The following is a 19,809-nucleotide window of genomic DNA, read 5'->3' on the forward strand; positions in this document are numbered from 1 at the left end:
AACCCGGGTCTCCTGAATTGCAGACAGACGCTTTACCATCTGAGTGTAGATCGACTGTACCTCAATCTAAAAAAATTCAAGTTACTAATTTGAAATATACAACTATCTATGAACAAAAATTAAAAGAACTCCCTCCTCCACCCTCTGCCTGTAAATTAAGAGTTTAATTGAATTGAATGGCAGAGTTGTTAGAGAATTATTCCTTTAATTATTATATCTATTAATATTGACATTTTTTACACAGTGTAATAGGAAAAGAAAACCTGTGAATATTTATAGTCAACAACAAGCCTTTTCTGGGTCAGTTTTTCCAGAGATCCAACTCAAAAGCTAAGTTACAATAAGATATCACAGAGGTCCTTTGACTAATGAGGAAGGTATGAGATATAGGAAAGAAACTAGATTCAGAAGGATGGTTAAGTGTTGAGTAACTGATTCTTCTCTGAAAACTGCACCCAGATTTCTGTCTGAAGAAACACTTCTGCCCCTGCAGGGTTCTCATCTGAGTCATCTTAGCCAATAAATCCAGCCCTCCGTGCTTTTTTTTTTTTTTGGCATAAGCCTGTGTAAGATGGGTTTTCCCAACAACTGCCACTAGGGAAGTCATATGATAGAGCATAAGGTAACCATCTCTGAGGCTTACTGTGGGTAGCATCCTGTGGTCTGAATGTCTCATGAGGACACTGGAAGCTGGAGGAACTGACCTCAGCCAAAGAGGAGAGAACTACCAGGAAGGCAGACCATTCTAAGGACTCCAGTTGACCAAAAGAACATGTTTTCCTTCCCCCTGCCCAATGAGAGGTAGGGGAATGGGATAAAGGAAGAAGAAACAGGAGAGGCCATGACAAAAGAGGGACGTACTCTCCTCATTCCAATTAATTTATAAATTTTTTATAAATTACCATGATGCCAAAGAGATAACTAATGAGAACCTACTGTATAGCTCAGGGAGCTCTACTCAATGCTCCGTGGTGACCTGAATGGGAAGGAAATACAAAAAGGAGCAGTTATATGCACAGCGCTTCCCACACGGTACTAGTGGTAAAGAACCCACCTGCCGATGCAGGAGATATTAGAGACGTGGGTTCGATCCCTGGCTCAGGAATATCCCCTGGAGAAGGAAACGGCAACCCACTCCAGTATTCTTGCCTGGAGAATCCCATGAACAGAGAAGCCTGATGGGCTACAGTCCATGGGGTCGCAAAGAGTTGTATACGACTAAGCGACTTAGCTCAGGGCATATGTATACATATAGCTGACTCACTTTGCTGTACAGCAGAAGCTAACACAACTTTGTAAAGCAAGTACACTCCAATAAAAATTAATTAAAAAGAATAATAAATTACCGTGACATCAACAAATCCCTTGTAGCTTTGAATATACTGGGTAATTTCCTCTAAAGATTTCTTGCTTTGAAGAAATTCACATCTATAATTAACAAACAAACAAAATTAAAGTGTACCCTGATATTGTGATAGAGATATCCTGTATCTTTATAACTGCAGTGACACAAAAATCATTAACACATTAACACAAAAAACACAATAAAACTTATGGCATTGCGTACTTTAAATTGCTCAGTTCTTTTTTACTCTGATAAAACTGTCAAAAAAAGTTACCCCAAAACTTATGACAGTTAACTTTATTATATAATTACCATTTCCATTAATGACATGTGTAATAATGCAAAACTAAATCTTCAGATTATCTTTTATCCTAAACAAAACATAATACAATCAAAGAGATGGATTTATAACAATATATAGATTGGAGGTGTTTTTGTTAAGTTGAACTACAGTGACGAACTAGTTCCTACGCTTACATAAAAGTTACTGGCAGTAAAGGTAACAAACGATAATAAATTTCATCTATTGAAAAATATATATACTACTCCTTAGAAATATACAATGGAAATTGATAGTTAGAATTTTTTAAAAAGAGCATATTGAATACACTTAAAAAACACATTCCACAAAACAGAAGCAATTTTAGGTTCACTTTTTAAAACTCTCTCTCTTACAAATTTAAGCTCCCTTTCTAGTGATGTCAGAGTAACAAGAGGGCTGAGAGTCAAGAGGCTAGAGTGTGAGTTCCACTTTCTGCCAGTCATGGGGAAGAGATAAACCTTTTGATTTTTTCCGTCGTACCACCTCCCCTGCCCAAAGCGGTCAATCTCACCAGTGTTCTCTTGAACAGATGTGAGAAAGTGAACTCCATTAGATGAGTCATACATCACTGGAGGGCCATCTCTCTGGGCCACTGAGGTCCCCAGTTTTTAGGTATACAGATCCTTCCAAGGAGTGCCCAAATCCCCACACAACTCAAATCCATACATAACCTGAATCTGCACACAATCCACATAGCGCATGAGGGGAGGGGCCTCCCCACATGCTTAGAGTGGGTTGAGAAGTAGCTCAATACATACTACTTCTCTTAAAAACACAGTAAAAATCATTTTATTTATTTACAATGATTTAGTACACCGAGTGGGCTTTCCTGGTAGCTCAGATGGTAAAGAATCTGCCTGCAATGTGGAAGACCTGGGTTCAATCCCTGGGTTGGGAAGCTCCCCTGGAGAAGGGAATGGCAACCTACTCCAGTATTCTTGCCTGGGAAATCCCTTGGACAGTGGAACCTGGCAGACTACAGTTGATGGGGTCGAAAAGAGTTGGGCAGGACCGAGCAACTAACACACACACAGTACGCTGAGTACTAACATTTTAAATTGTACAAATATACTCAGACATTGTGTCCATAGCTTATAAAAGCAGCAACAAAGCAAAAACGGATGCCCAGAGACTTCCTGATGGTCCAGTGGTTAAGAATCCACCTTGCAATGCAGGGGACACATGTTGTGTCCCTGGTCGGGGAACTACCATCTCATATGCTGCAGAGCAACAGAGCCCAAGCACCTCAACCACTGAGCCCATGCACCAAAACTAGAGAGTCCACGGGCAGAGGAAAGATCCCAAATGACGCAACAAAGATAACATGTGCTGCAACGAAGACCGGAGCAGCCAAGAGATAAATACATATTTTTTAATGATGCCCAAACAGTTAAGGCTAGGGCACAATCAACAAGAAATTGGAGGAGTCTTAGTTCTAATTCCAGCTCTGAAATACACTGGTTAACCATATACTCATGATGACAAACAGGTGAAAGGTGAAATGGTCATATAACACATGGTAGTTTTTACAAGGCATTTGCTCCATATACTTTGTTTATAATCCTTACAACAACCAACCAGTTATGGATTATCTTTTTTTTTTTTTTTTTTACACATGAGATGCAGAGGTTCAGTAACATGGCTAGGGTCTGGGTGTTAGGAAGCAGCGTTGTGCACCTCCGAGCCTCTGCACTTTGCCCACCCCTTTGCAGCAGCAGACCTTAGCTCCCTCGTGATCTGGGGCTGAGCACGGAACTCACATCTTCCCCCGATGCTTCTCACCTTTCCCTAGGCTGTACATTAGAGAAGGTGTATGAGGGCCACCTGACAGAATCTGCAGCTCTGGTTGGGGCTAGACCATTGCATGAGGGTCTGTGTGAACGGTGTTGCTGGGAGTCGCCCATTGTGTAGCCCAGGGACACTAAGCATAGTGGCCCTAAGGATAAGTGAAGCAATGGCTGAGGCCAGAGCTGAGACAGGTGCCCCAGAGCCAGGATCGATGTTCACTCGGTACATACCCACGTGGGGCACTGCCAATGCTAAGTATGATTGGCTGGGTGTCTGTTTTTGATTGGTCAACGAATCAGAATGACATTCCAAGTATTAACCATCTGGGGGAGCTCCCTGGTGGTCCAGTGGTTAAGATTCTTTGTTTTCACTGCAGAGGATGCTGGTTTGATCCCTGATCAGGGAACAAAGATCCCAGAAGCCGTGAGCAGCCAAAAAGTAATCAGTATTTAACCATCTGGCTTCATGCTTCCCTATAACTGTTTCATCTGCTTGTCAGGAAGAGCTCCCCGCCCTTTCTCTTTCCTCTCCATCTCTCTCTCCCCCAATCCCTTCTCTTTGTTCTCTTCCTCCCTCCCACCCCCTCACTTGTTTTACAACTTTAAAAGAAATACATTTGTTTCCCAGAATTTAAACAAGATAGAGGTGAACAAAGTAAAATGTGAAAAATCCCTCTCCACCTCATCTCCTGACAAACCCAAACCTTAAAATATCAATTGTTTGATTTGTATATTTTAACTTTTTCCTCTATATATTTCAAACAAGTCCATACACTACGCATTCATATTGCTTTTTTTTCCTTACTGAACAGATCAGACATCCCTCCATTTTTGTGAGCATGGCTGTCTGTGTGAAAGATGACATAGAATCCTAAACAACAGCCCAGTTTTTTTGTGGTTGACCTAAGATCTAACCAGCAACTTCTTTGCATGTGGTAGGTACATGACAAGTATGTTAAATAAAATGAGCCAAAGCATACTGCAGATCCAATTATCAGATTACAGGAAATATAGGAAGTAAAGAAACATGTTAAATGACACCAGAAAAACATTCAGCCAAACCCAGGGGAGGAAGTTTTACGGGACAGACTACACAGCTCCTTTCATGAGAAAGTGACAAGAAGAAGTCAGGGAGGAGGAAATCTGTAAACCAAAAATCTTGAGATATCAACCAAATGTAATGTAAGGACCCTGTTTGCGTCCTACTTCAAATCAGTAAAGAGAGTAAACAGGGAAGAGAGACGGGATGTGGTCATTAGGACACTGCCTCAGGTATTTGTTGTGATTGAGGAATTACTGCTAATCCTCTTTAGGAGGCAGAATAATACTATGGTTAGGTTTTTAAAAAGTATTCTTGCATTTTAGAGTATATGCTAAAATATCAACAAGTGACATTATATAATGAGATTTGCTTTAAAATAATCTAGTTATTTTTATTTCTGGGGAAAGGTGTGTGAGAGATGAATGAAATATGATTTGCCCATGTGTTGATAAGTGGTCTCTATACTTGCATATGAAATTTTCCAGAATGAAAGTTTTAAAAATTTTAAAGGAATAAATGTGTATTTGGTAGATACAGTCATGTAGAAAATATTAATAAATGTAACATTAGAAATAATTTTTAAAACATCATTTTCTAAGCAGAGAACTCAAGACCACTGTAATAATCAAAACTCTTACTGAGTTTTTGAAACACAATGTTTACATCTGGTATATATTCAGCAGTACATGAAACCATTTGTAATGATGTTTTAAACATTGTTTTATACAATTTTACATCATCCCAATACAAATTATCCATATTTATTAAGGTAGATTCTGAAACTTCTACTTGGCAAATCATATCTTAGTATTTTAGATAATGAAACAATATTAAGAAACTATTTTAAAATTATATAATTAAAAATTTTCACAGTGTCATCAGGACTTTCTTGCTTGAATAAATTTTGGAGCATTCTTATTTAGGAAGGAGAAAGGTCAAAATTGAAGGTTCTGCTCTGGGAAGGTGACGCTTTAGTTTTGCTTTGTCTTAAAAAAATTACAAGCAAAAAATATTTATCTACTTACTTAGGGAACCACTTGGCATGTTCCTTCCAGGGATCATCATCGTCTTCCCAATTTCCTAAACATCCGCCACAGGAGAAGCACTGGACAGTGTCGCGTTTACCTAGGAAGCAAGCCACTTAGACGGCCCGGCAATAGCACCATGGGGTCGTCCGGAAGGGGTGTCTCTGCAAGCTGACTGCCCTGTGCGTAGATGAGACATGCTCCACCACATCTGCTCATTCACACTCTCATCCGGTTGAATCCCCATCCACAGTCCCACTGCCCTCAGTGACCATTTTTGAAGCCTGAACCTCACCTCTTAGCGGTGGCCATACTTCACACACAGAACTCCAAGCTGTTGAACTCAACATGCCCACCAAAGCAGTGGGAAAGCAGAGGAACCCTGTACTCATGAAGTAAAGCACAGAAGACTTAAGCTGGAGCATTGCTATGAAATTTCTGTGGAAACTTGGCCATAGTTTTTTCCACTTTTGAAATGTATGTTCGACAAGTATATTTTTCTTTTTTGACAACTGTTTTTAGGGGAATTACAAAAGGATCAGCTTTCAAAACTAAGAAGAAAACCAACTTGTGGTTTAGGCATTTTAAGATGTAAATGGTACACAAACTGGTAGGCAGATTAAAGTCAAACTACAAACTTCAACCACTGTGAACATGACGGAAAGATGTGGTTTTTCTGCATTTTCTCTGCTTCAGTCTCTTGGTCAATTAGGACATTAACTATAATATCTTGAAGAAATATGTGATAAGTGCACTGTGACATCTGGGGAATCCTATACTAGAAATCTTTTAAATTCTTCTTTACATTCAACTTGGGTAACACTATCAATATGAATTTCTTCAAGCTTCTGCTATTAAATAACAATAATAGTAACAATTAACATATCTTTTATCTAACATATGAAAGTGTTGGTTGCTCAGTCATGTCCAAGTCTTTGCGACCTCATGGACTGTAGCCCCCCAGGCTCCTCTGTCCATGGAATTCTCCAGGCAAGAATACTGGAGTGGGTTGCCATTTCCTTCTCCAGGGGATCTTCCTGACTCAGGGGTCGAATCTGGGTCTCCCGCATTGCAGGCAGACTCTTACCTCTGAGTCACCAGGGAAGCACGTACTGTGTGTCAAGCACTGTGCAGTGTACCTGAGACGGAATTTAAATACTTTATTTCTTTTTTTAAACTTTATTTTATATTGGAGTACAGTCATCATGAAATTAAAAGATGCTTACTCCTTGGAAGAAAAGCTATGACCAACCTAGACAGCATATTGAAAAGCAGAGACATTACTTTGCCAACAAAGGTCCGTCTAGTCAAGGCTATGGTTTTTCCAGTGGTCATGTATGGATATGAGAGTTGGACTGTGAAGAAAGCTGAGCGCCGAAGAGTTGATGGTTTTGAACTGTGGTGTTGGAGAAGACTCTTGAGAGTCCCTTGGACTGCAAGGAGATCCAACCAGTCCATTCTGAAGGAGATCAGCCCTGGGTGTTCTTTGGAAGGACTGATGCTAAAGCTGAAACTCCAATACTTTGGCCACCTCATGCGAAGAGTTGACTCATTGGAAAAGACTCTGATGCTGGGAGGGATTGGGGGCAGGAGGAAAAGGGGACAACAGAGGATGAGATGGCTGGATGGCATCACCAACTTGATGGACATGAATTTGAGTAAACTCCGGGAGTTGGTGATAGACAGGGAGGCCTGGCATGCTGCGATTCATAGGGTCGCAAAGAGTCGGACACAACTGAGCAACTGAACTAACTAACAGTCACTGCCTGGTGGCTCAGATGGTAAAGAATCCGCCTGCAATGCCGGAGACCTGGGTTTGATCCCTGGGTTGAGAAGATCCCCTGGAGGAGGGTATGGCAACCCACTCCAGCATTCTTGCCTGGAGAATCCCATGGACAGAGGAGCCTGGCAGGCTACAGTCCATGGGTTCGCTAAGAGTCAGACATGACTGAGTGACTAAGCACAGCACATAGTCGATTAACAATGTTGTGATAGTTTCAGGTGGACAGCAAAGGGACTCAGCCATACATATATACGTATCCATTCTTCCCTAAACTGCCCTCCCATCCGGGCTGCCACATAACATTGAGCAGAGTTCCCTGTGCCATACAGTAGGTCTTTGTTGGCTATCCTTAGGCACATTTCTTAAACTCTTTGGGCCTCAGTGACGTTAGTTGTGAAATGGGGGGAAAGGACAAGTTTGTTGGATTAGTGTAAGTGCTTAACCCGTGCCTGGTGGTGGTGATGGGCCTAGCTTCAAGTAGGTGCTCAGTAAACGATAGCTGTATGCATTAATCAGGATTCTCACTCAGATCTGTCGTGACATTTATGGCGTGGCTAGGACAACTCAAACAACGCACAATTTCCTTCAGTACTGTTGCCTGGAGAATTCCGTGGACAGGGGAGACTTGGAGGGCCCCTGTCCACAGGGTCACAAAGAGGTGGACATGACTGAGTGAGCACTGAGCACACAGACGCAGTTTTCTGAAATGCAACTTGACCTCTATGTTATAATTAAATTTAAGGTTAAATACACACACCAAAACCCTCCAGTGCTGCAGCAATTAAGAGAACAATCACCTAAGAATTTAAAAGAATCATTTAAAAGGATCAGAGAACAATCATTTAAGAGCAGTAAAAGGAGGATGGGTAAGAAGGAGACTAGGGTCAGACTGACCTCACAGTTTATTTTCAGGGCCTTAGAAATCCAGTCAAGTATTATCTAACATCCAAAATTTTAGAAAAAGTCACTTTCTTATTTTGCTTATATTTTTGGTAAACTGACATGTTGTATTAAAGCTCAAGTAAAAGTACTGAAGTTGAATCTTGAGAAAATAGATGTACCTAGTATAATATGTTGACCAAGTGAGAAAAGATTCACAAAATGCTGCAACTGAACAAAACTTTGCAACTGAACCTAAACTTAATTCCAGTGAAACATTTCAGAAAATGATTTCAAATTACCTGTAAAGACAAAGCCAGCAGCTGAGAGCTCCCTTGGGGACGTCCCTTGGGCATAAAATGGCCAGTTCTCGAAGGATTCGAGTCGGGCCTTCTCATCTTGGTACCTTGCTTTGTCATCCTTCCTCAACGTGTCCTCTGGATTCTGAACTCTTATATCATACTTGGGAATGTTACCAACGTCTTTACCCAGAAGGAACTCACAGTCTGGATGGAACTTCTTGTGGTGTCCCATGGGGGAGCTCTGGAGGCTAGTGCCAAAGAGGATTAAGCTACAGCAGAAGCACTGAATGCCAGACTTTGTGCCAGTGAAATAAAACCCAGCCTCTGCCATCTCCTGGGGCATCCACGAGCTGAAGGTGGTATAGGTCACAAACGTCTTTAACCTTTTTGCTTCACTGCGCATTTGTGGATTAAAGCCTTTTTGCATTTTTTCTCTGTCTCTGTGCTCTTCTTCTTCTATTTCCTTTACATATTGAAGTGCATTTACACCTAGAAAAGCAGACATCTCTGGGAACACAGCAGGATCAAACTGTGAAATCCTCTCCTCAGGGGCTTTCTCCTGGGCGGCCATTTTCTGAAGAGGGAAAAAAGAGGTTCATGAACATCGTCACTTGGTTTACTAGTCCTGAGATTTGTTTAAACCCTTTCTTTCTTTCTTTTTTTTTTTTTTTTTTGGCTGGTTATACCATATTTCTTTTTAACCGGAGGATAATTGCTTTACAGTGCTGTGTTAGTTTCTGATGTACAACAACAGACTGTAGTCCACCAGTCTCTTCCGTCCATGGGATTTCCAGGCAAGGATACTGGAGTGGATTGCCATTTCCTTCTCCAGGGCATCTTCCTGACGCAGGGATTGAACCTGGGTCTCCTGCACTGCAGGCAGACTCTTTACCATCTAAGCCAGCAGGGAAGCCCATACAACAGTGTGAATAGACCCCCTCCCTCTAGAGCTTCCCTTCCACCGCCCCCCATCCCCTCCCTCTAGGTCATTACAGAGCGCCAGGCTGAGCTCCCTGCGCTCTACAGCAGCCTCTCAACAGCTGCCTGCTTCACACACCGCAGCGTGTGGACGTCAATGCTACTCTCAGTTCCTCTCACCCTCTCCTTCCCCTGCTGTTTCAACCCTTTACTCTTGTTTTCTCTTCTGAATTACATTGCTCTTCTGCTTATAACTTAGTCTAATTCAGAGAAAATACACTAGTAGGTCTGTAACAGCGGACCTTTATCCTGCCTTCAACAGTAAGGTCACCTATGGAGTCCAAGTAGTATCAGAGTATCAGTCATCACTTAAGATAAAAGAATCAGGACTTCCCTGGTGGTCCCATGGTTAATAATCCACCTGCCAATGCAGAGGACATGTGTTCGGTCCCTGGCTCGGGAAGATTCCACATACCGCAGGGCAGCTAAGCCCATGCACCACGATTACTGAAGCCCACACGCAGCAATAAAGACTCAGAGCAGTCAAAAAATTAATTAAAAAAAAAAGATAAAAGGATCAGTTCAGTTCAGTCGCTCAGTCCTGTCCAACTCTTTGTGACCCCATGAATCGCAGCACGCCAGGCCTCCCGGTCCATCACCCACTCCCAGAGTTCACTCAGACTCGCGTTCATTGAGTCAGTGATGCCATCCAGCCATCTCATCCTCTGTTGTCCCCTTCTCCTCCTGCCCCCAATCCCTCCCAGCATCAGGGTCTTTTCCAGTGAGTCAACTCTTCGCATGAGGTGGCCAAAGTATTGGAGTTTCAGCTTTAGCATTAGTCCTTCCAAAGAACACCTAGGACTGATCTCCTTTAGAATGGACTGGTTGGATCTCCTTGCAGTCCAAGGGACTCTCAAGAGTCTTCTCCAACACCACAGTTCAAAAGCATCAATTCTTCGGCGCTCAGCTTTCTTCACAGTCCAACTCTCACATCCAAACATGACCACTGGAAAAACCATAGCCTTGACTAGACGGACCTTTGTTGGGGGGATCTGCCTGACCCAGGGATTGAACCCGAGTCTCCCACATTGTAGACAGATGCTTTACCGTCTGAACCACCAGGGAAGTAGATAAAAGGATAGATTAGGGTAAATCTGTATCATCATATAACAAGTTCAAAGACACATGCTTGCATTCTCAACATTTCAGGAATCAACAAAGTATTTTGTTTAATGCCTACAGGTGGAGTTGGATAGTTCCATGTGACCAACTTTGCTCTGTGTGCCCTGCTTTAATCAGGCTCAGCTGATTTGGAATTTGCCCATCTACCCACATTTCTGCAGAAGTTGCAGCTCACTGAAGATCTCATTTAAGCCCAAGCATGCCCTTCATCTGGAAGTACTCAGTGTAAAGAAAAGAACTCCTTCGTCTCTAAGATGTTAAGTCCATCTCAGCAGTGGTTCCTCAGGAAGCTCTCATCAGTCCACAAGGTTACTGGGCTTTTTGACTGAAGAGTACCTTCATTTCAGTTTGTGTCTTCATGCGCTCTCCCCGTAGAATTCCTTTAGCGGTCAGCAGATAAGGGTCACATTCCGGCCAAAAGAAGTATCTGCTCAACTCTTCCTTTGGTTTCAAGTTCCTTTCCTTTACAGAAGAAACCAGCCAAAGCCTGGTGGACTTGGCAGCCTAGGGCTCTTCCTTGGTACTTTATCAGTACTATCTTGGTACTTTCATCAGTACTATCTTAGTACTTTCATTTTTGCCAAAGCAGCCCAGACCATGAAAAGGGGGAGAAAGGTCTAGAACCACTGATACCGGGCTGGCTGCTGAGGCCTGCCTTGTTTGCCTCACCGTTTTTGACCGATTCTCCTCTCTCTGAATTTCTGTTTTAACCTATTTAAATGCTTCTGGTGACTCTGGATCTGCCACCTTTAAATTCCATTGCTGGGGGTGGTGGGGAGGAGAGAGGAAAATTAGGAATTTGGGATTAACAGATACACGCTGTGCTGTGTTGCGTTCAGTCACTCAGTCGTGTCTGACTCTTTGTGAGCCCACGGACGGCAGCCCACCAGGCTCCTCTGTCCATGGGATTCTCCAGGCAAGAATACTGGAGTGGGTTGCCATGCCTTCCTCCAGGGGATCTTCCCAACGCAGGGATCAAACCCAGGTCTCCCACATTGCAGGTTAATTCTTTGCTGTCTTGAGCCACCAGGAAACCCCAAGAATACGGGAGTGGGTAGCCTCTCCCTTCACCAGGGGATCTTTCCAGCCTAGGAATCGAGCTGAGGTCTTCTGCATTGCAAGCAGATTCTTTACCAGCTGAGCTATCAGGAAAGCTGATAAATCAACTATACTTCAATTTTTTAAAATAGCAAAAAAAAAAAAAAAAAAAAGAAAATCTATTGGTATGCTTTCCCCCCCAGGAATAATTATAGTACTAGAGTGAATTGAAATCAGCCAACCTGGCATCAGTGTTTCTAGGTAGTTCTCCCACTTTTTTCCTCCTAAACAAAGCCTGAGCAAGCATTTAAATAATCAAGTCAAAAACTGTTCCCATAATCCCATTCACAGTGCCAACTTCAGCAAGTACACAAGGTCAGATACTAGAAAAAACTCACAAGCCTCTACATAGTATATTTACTTCAGACTTTAATAAAGTTGAAAGATATGATACAAAAATAAAAACAAAAGGCAGGCAAACATCAGCGTGGTCTCAGACTCCAGTCCCAGCATCTAGGACCCTTTCTCTATTATACAGTCCATGGTTCGTTTTAGGTAATGAACCACCTAGATACGTGCTAGGTACCTTTGTCTCAGGGAAATCACTCTCTCACCTAAGGAGGGATATTCTATTCTGCTTCAGTCATGCAGCCCAAAGTAGGACACCTAACTTGTCTCAAACAAGCTGGAATGGGCTGCCCCTGTCCTCTCAGATTCTAGCGCAGGGCCACATTCATCGCTAGACTGTTTCACTTAGGTTTGGCCAATAGACAATGCCATAGCTCCAGGCCTCCCTGGAGATAAATAAGCACAGGGTGGCAACAAACTAGCTGGAATCACTCCTGCACTTCTACAAAGTTCAGTGGTCAGTTTCGCTGGCCCCAGGGCCTTTCTGGGGAGATCTCCAAGGCCCTCTCCAGGTTTCGTGCTCTTTGACTGCAGTCCTAACAGTACCAGTGCTGCTGCTGTGTTCTGGAAAGGATTTAAGTCCACATCTGTGTGACTCCGGTGCCTGTCCTTTTGCCTCCAAAGAGAGAAACAAGAGTAAGAGAAATAAGAGGTCCTAAGTGGAAAAGTACTTTTGCCAGAGGTGGTGATTTACTTACCTCGAAGTTAATCCAGAGTCCCAGCTGAATGGAAGGAGAATGTAGAGAGTAAATACAGCTATTCTCTTCGTCCTTTTAATGGGAAGCAGCGAGAACAATTTGAGGAACTAACACCCAGAACAAGCTGCAATTTCCTGAGAAATCACCAGTAACTTCTCTAGGGTACTGAGTCATCAGGGTTAGTCAGGACTGCAAAGGCCTCACAAAACCAAGTCCCACAACAGAAGTATTTTATTCTAAATAATTTAAGACTGATTAATGTTTCCGCTGCTAGTACATACATGTCTTTATTTCTTTGGTGTTAGTTTCCATCTTTCCTGTATCTTTTTAGGGTTTTCTCTTTTATCCATGTGTTATAAAATCTCAAAGTTATTGTGTCTTGGTGTGGGTCTTTTTACATTTACTGAACCCAGTGGACTTGTTTCAAGCTGAACGTGTGGACCTCCCATCAGTCCCGGGAAATTATCTTCTCTAATTTCTTTGGTAATTTCCTACTGCCTACTATTCTATTTTCACTCTTTCTGGTATTCCCATTATTCAGATGGGAATTTATCACCAAAGGTTTTTTTTTTTTTTTTTTTTCTCATTTATTTTTTCCGTCCTATGGCTGTACTTTCTGGGAGACTCCCTCTTCAGTATCTTCCAACTTTCCAATAGTAATTTTAAATTCAGCAATTATACTTTCAATTTCCCACAGCTCTTTTTTGTTGCCTCTTTCACGAGATCTAATTTTCTTAGCCAACGTAATTTTTTAAAATCTCTGCTGCAATACTGTCAAATGACAAAGCTAAAACCACGAGTTTGTTGCTCTGTAGTCAAGGGAAAACAATCCCTGGACTGGAGGAGCACAGGGTCTCACGGCAACGGAGCGCTGCTCCAAAGGGGAGAGCGGGGGTTGGGGTCGGGTCGGGGAGAGTAAAGGCAGGTTTTATAGGGAAGAGGCATGACTGGCCAGGAGGTCAGGGATTCATTGAAGGGTAGCATGTCCTGTTTTCTAGCCTCACGCACACTAGGTGAAGCTGAGTTGGGGTGATTGTGATTGGCGTATATATACTAGGTTTTGTTGCCAGGCGTTTCCTGTAAGTGGTGGCTGACCTGGATTTAGATTTGTGACTTGGGCCAGGTCACTGAGGTCGTCCCCATTTTGTGGGTCTGATGTACAAATTAACTTTATCAGTACTAATCCAAATAGTGTTCATCTGTCTCCTGAAAGATCTGTTTCCTCCAAGGCTAATTACTATTTACCTTTGAGATTTTTCACATTACCAGCTTTCCTCCAATATGTACAGAGCAATGGTTTTCAATTCATGTTTGAAAGTTAGGCGATTGCAAAGCTGATTGATCAAAATTCTGGTTAAAGAGTCTGATTAAAAGCCGCGTGAGTGCGATCTGAACTTTACGGAGGAAGATTAGGGAGCTAAGACTTGCCTAGGAGAAGCCCTCAACTTCAGAGAAACACCTCAGAAAATGATTTTAAGTCAGTTGTCAAGTCAGAGACAGCAGCTGAAAACTCATCTGAGGAACATAAAAAGACCAATTCTTGAAGGATTCTTTGGGGATGCCCAAGGAAATGGCAACCCACTCCGGTGTTCTTGCCTGGAGAATCCCAGGGATGGCGGAGCCTGGTGGGCTGCTGTCTATGGGGTCGCACAGAATCGGACACGACTGAAGCGACTTAGCAGCAGCAGCAGCAGCAGGACCCACACTAGCTCCTCTAAGTCAGTTTATTCCTTTTTTTTTTTATTTAGAAGAGAAAAATCCACTAATGTTTCTTCTTAGTGACAACACCTGCATAGTAAACAGTCTGATGGTGGTAGACGGAGCTGGAACAATCTCAGAGATTGTTCAGTTAGTCCCTTGGCTTTCCTGCCCACCTTCTTAGCTGGCATTCTGGCCACCTGCTGCTCCAGGGTTCTGTACAAGGTACACAGCCTCCCAGGTGTTACACGTGTATTCAGGCTGTGGGCTCTGTCAGTCTGCTTCACTGGTTACTACTATTCTATTTGAGTTTCCATCTTCCAAAGATTTGTTAAAATATTCTGTGTGCTGATGGTCCCCTCCTGCTTTCTTAATTTTTCTGGCTTTATAGTTTCAAAAATCATTTCAATAATATTATGCATAATAACTAAAATTTGTTTAGCGCCTACTACTTGCCAGGCACAGTTCTAAGCACCTTAGATATGTCCATTTAATCCATTTAACAGTCCGAATGAAGTAGCTATTTTTATTATCTCCATTTTACAGATGAGGAAACTCAGGCATATAGGGGTTCTGATTAATCAGTCTGGCAATGAAGTTTACACTTTTAACCACTGTGCCATAAAGCCTACGTATTAAGAAAAGGCAAAAATAGGTGTCCCTCTCCATTTTGGTAGTTCAGCCAGCTGCTGAGTTAGAGGCAAACTGTTACCAGCCTCACTGGCACATTAACTCTTCTGGCCAAGCCCTGCCCACAAGGCCATCTACTCAGCCAAGAAGCAATCGTTGTGAAATAGTTGACTCCTCCTAACTTTCGTATTAACACATATAACATTACAATGACAGTGTTTTTTAGGACGCTTTCCCTGATACATCCAGCTGCTTAAGGACCAACAATTCTTTCTACAGGAAGTTCAGAGGTCAGGAGGACCTCTACATTGCTGACCCTTCTGCTGATAAAATTTTGCTCCATCAACCTACTTCTCACCTATAATATTATATACACGAATGCACACTACATTTATTTTAGCACCTTGTAGATTTTGTTACCCTTATGAATTGAATTTTATTTTTACTATTCTATTTTCTAAATGTTTATTGATGATATATAGGACGCCTGGTCTACTTTTAACATCTGATTGTAAATATTTTTGAATTTTCTAAGTAGATATTTGTAATATCTGAATATTATGATAGTTTTGTCTTTAGCATCATTTTGTTTTCTTTTTGAATCAAGTATATCCTTTAATACAAAGTTGCTTAATAACAGCAATAATAGATATCTTATTCTTGACTTTGGCAGGAATTCTAAAGTTTGACGATATCTAGTAGATACCGGGGAGAAGGCAATGGCACCCCACTCCAGTACTCTTGACTGGAAAATCCCATGGACAGAGGAGCCTGGTAGGTCGCTAGGAGTCGGACACGACTGAGCGATTTCATTTTCACTTTTCACTTTCATGCATTGGAGAAGGAAATGGCAACCCACTCCAGTGTTCTTGCCTGGAGAATCCCAGGGACGGGGGAGCCTGGTGGGCTGCCATCTATGGGGTCACACAGAGTCAGACACAACTGAAGTGACTTAGCAGCAGCAGCAGCAGCAGCAGCAGATACCCTTTATCAGTTGAAAGAGCTTTTCTTTTCCTCCTATTGACAGGAAAAAACGTCTGCACAGTCTTAACTGGAAAAAGATATACATACCACCTCTATATAGCAGAAAGGGGAAAAAAATCTCCAAAGAAAGAAAATGTGGGTAGCCAAAAAACAGACACAAATGTTCACTACACAATCTGAAAAGAGAATCTGACATTTTGAGTTTTAAAATAATACTATTTTCAATGCCTTTTTTAAACCAAAACATGCAAACACATTTAGAGAGCAGTATCATTAAGCCATTTTAGGGCATAGGTATGTATCTCATTGTGGCTTTAACTTAATGACTTAATTGCCTATTCATATATTTCCTTTGGAAAGGTGATCAAATCTCTTGCCCATTTCTGAATTACTTTTTGGTTGCATCAGGTCTTCCTTGCTGCTTGTGGGCTTTTTCTAATTGTAGAGAATGCGGGCTTCTTAATTGTGGCTTAAGAACTGGTTTCTCTCATTGCGGAGCATGGGCTCTAGGTGCACAGGCTTCAGGAGTTGTGGCACAGAGCTTAGCTGCTCAGTGGCATGTGGGATCTTCCTGGACCAGGGATTGAAGCTGAGTCTCCTCCATTGGCAGACGGATTCTCATCCACTGTACCACCAGGGAAGTCCTTCTCCATTTTTAAGTTGGGTTGTTTAGTAGAAGGATTCTGGGGTGGTGCTTGACAGTACTGCTGTCCTCATGGTAGAATGAGCTCACCAAAGTAGCTGCCACCAGCATCTCTGTCCCCAGGGAGTGACTAGAGATGTGAGCGTGCACAGCCACACCTGCGAGGGAAAGCCAGTAACGTCAAGGCTGGCTGTAATCTGTGGAACATCTTGTCACGTGGGGATAGGCACAAAACTGAATTTTTCTACTAAAGCATCTGGGCACTTGCTTTTAGCCATGGTCCCCGGGTCTTGGCTGAATAAAAGTGGTCAGTGTTGGTGGAAAGCTGATAGACCACAGGGGACAGGGTCATGCCAGCTTTGCAGATGCCAAGTACATATGCTGTTTAAGCAGTCACCTGGATCTGAGTAAGAAGGCTCAGCTTGTGGGCTTCCTCACTGATGATTTACCTTTGGTGAGATTTCCACAGCAACCAGTCTCCTTCAGCAGATCTGATACTAAAGGGCATGGCCTCTGGATTGAAATGTTTAAAGTTTTAAAGTAATACTATTTTCAATGCCTTTCTTTAACCAAAACACGCACACACACCTAGAGAGCAGTATCATTTCGCCATTTTAGGGCACAGGCATGTATCTTACTGTGGCTTTAATTTAATGACTTAATTGGCTATTCATATATTTCTTTTTTAAGGCCTCTGGACCTTGACGATCTTGCCATTCTCTACCTGCTTTCAAGGTGTGCATCAGTACAGAAGCCAGGCAGGCAGCTGGGTACACTGTCAGCACTCTCTACTTGTGTGGGGGCCTGAGCAAGAATCCCTTGTCTGTGCAAATGTGTAGAGACATTACTGGCAGGCCTGTGGTCCTGTCACAAGAGGTGGAATCTGTCCTTGTGGGTGCTGCTAGTGTGAGAGCTTGTGCCTCAGGGTGTTTCACTTCTGTACAGGAGGCCATGGCAAAGAATGAGCCAAGTTGGGAAAGCTGTGCTTTTCAGATGAGAGGATAAAAGATATCATGACAAGAAATATCAAATATGCCTGAAGCTGGTTGAACACCAGAAACTGTAATCGACAATCAAGAAAGGAGGTCTAACAAAGCCTGCAGGGGCTAATGCCAGATTTCATGTCATTGCATGGGGGCCTTGGTCATTGCAGCATATACTGAGGACCCTTAGACATCATTTCATGATTCTGTACTGTCTGTCAATTTAAAAAAACCTGGGACGTGTGCAGTCAGAAAAAACAGTAAAAACAAGATAAATTGGTCATTTACCTTTTATTATTGAACTGCAAGAATTGTTTATATATTTTTAGACACCAGTCTTCTGTTATATGTTTGCACTGCAAACATGTTCTCCCCATCTATGAACTCTTTTTGCTTTCTTAATGGCGTATTCCAAAGCAGATGTTTTAAATTTTGATGAAGTCTGACTTTAATTTCTCCTTTTAGGATAGATGCTTTTTGTGTCCTAAGAAATCATCACCTACTCTTGGTTGTGATGATGTTCTAAAAATTAACATTTGTGTGGTTTAAAAAATTAGATGTCAACATTTTAAACTTGGGGAATTCACTTAAAAGTCCAGATTTTCAGTTTTTATTCAAATATTAAAATATACAGTCTGAGGGAAACTGCATTTTCAGAAATAAAAAAATGGGTTGGAGCTGAGTAATAGTTACCGCCTTTGAAAAAACTGTTTTCTTCTGGACTAGGTAACAGATGCCCATGTATAAAATTCAAAAGGTAGAAAAGGGTGTACTGAGAAGACTACATCTCTCTCCTCCTGCTCCATCCAGAGGCTGTCTCCTGCGGATGGAACCAGTACTTTTCAGGTGCTTACCACTTTGCATTAACCTGGCTCCTTTTCAAGTATTTGCATAACCTGCCTGGTCCCCTAGGGCATTTGAATTTGCACCAGAGCCCATTTCACAGCCTCTCTTCTGCATTCCCACGCACTTGGCAAAGCATCAGCACTGTCATGTGGACCTCTGTACAGGTCTGCCTCTTAGGCTGGGAGGGTCACAGGGCTGCAAGGTCGGGTTTGTTTCCTCTTCCTGGTATCTATATCCAGACACCTAGGGTCTCATCAGACAGACAGCAGATGTACAAGCTTTGCTGAGTGGACGAATGGATAAATGAACAAATTGTGCATTACTTCCTGTGCCCTGGCCTGCGATGTGACTCAAGTAACAATTTAGTCAGGTGAAATCAAGAATTTCTATCCCATAAGGACTCCATCTATGTCCCCAGCCCACCGTGGAACAGGTCTCCATAGAACCGAATTGGAACACATGGAAGGAAAACAATGACTCTCCTATTCTTACAGAACTGGACCCAAAGGGGTATCAGGACACTCTGAGGCTATTTCTCAGAAGCATGACAATCTCCTATGCTCTTTTCTTCCTTACTATAGGACCGAGGGACTCATAGTTCTTGCCCTTTCTCCTAAACTCTCACCCACTACAGACGGGAATTCTGCTGCCCCACTTCCCAAGGGCTGGTGGTACCACCCTTTCCTTTTACCATTCATGAAGGCATTTCATGTTATGAGCGTGCTGATCGTTAGAGATACAGACAGCTGAACACAGAGGGCCACAAACGAGGAATTTCACAAAGCAATTGAGAAATCTTACAAAATGTTTACGGTTCCTCTTTCCTACTGCCATTCTGAGCAACAGTGAAAGTGAAAGCCGCTCAGTCCTGTCTGACTCTTTATGACCCCACGGACTATACAGTCCATTGAATTCTCCAGGCCAGAATACTGGAGTGGGTTGCCATGCCCTCCTCCAGGGGATCTTCCCAACCCAGGGGTCGAACCCAGGTCTCCTGCATTGCAGGCAGATTCTTTACCAGCTGAGCCACAAGGGAAGCCCAAGAACACTGGAGTAGGTAGCCTACCCCTTCTCCAGTGGATCTTCCTGATCCAGGAATTGAAATGGGGTCTCCTGCATTGTAGGTGGATTCTTTACCAACTGAGCTCTCAGGGAAGCCACCTCTGAGCAGCAGAATCCCTGTTTTTCCCTCACTGTGTCAACATAAGTTAGTGTTTCAATTGTGACATGTACTCAGATATACAGTGGGTCAACTTGTGCTCCTCAAATACAAGACTTAGCATGCTTTTAATCTAG

General features: G+C 42.6%; 1 protein-coding gene and 1 pseudogene across 1 annotated transcript in view; one reads left to right on the forward strand and one right to left on the reverse strand.

The window, feature by feature from the left end:
* The window catches only part of NAIP (NLR family apoptosis inhibitory protein), a 42,956-nt gene extending 30,118 nt beyond the window's left edge, over window positions 1-12,838 (reverse strand). Inside the window, exons 1-4 of the mRNA XM_005694594.3 lie at window positions 12,730-12,838; window positions 8,486-9,059; window positions 5,522-5,621; window positions 1,347-1,428 (exon numbers count right to left, since the gene is read on the reverse strand). Of these exons, the coding sequence (XP_005694651.2) occupies window positions 1,347-1,428; window positions 5,522-5,621; window positions 8,486-9,056 (753 nt within the window). The 5' untranslated portion in view covers window positions 9,057-9,059; window positions 12,730-12,838. The remainder of the gene's footprint in view (window positions 1-1,346; window positions 1,429-5,521; window positions 5,622-8,485; window positions 9,060-12,729) is intronic.
* Window positions 13,673-19,263, forward strand: LOC102176918 (annotated as a pseudogene).

The sequence above is a fragment of the Capra hircus genome, chromosome 20, assembly GCF_001704415.2.
Source record: "Capra hircus breed San Clemente chromosome 20, ASM170441v1, whole genome shotgun sequence".
Classification (NCBI taxonomy): Eukaryota; Metazoa; Chordata; class Mammalia; order Artiodactyla; family Bovidae; genus Capra; species Capra hircus.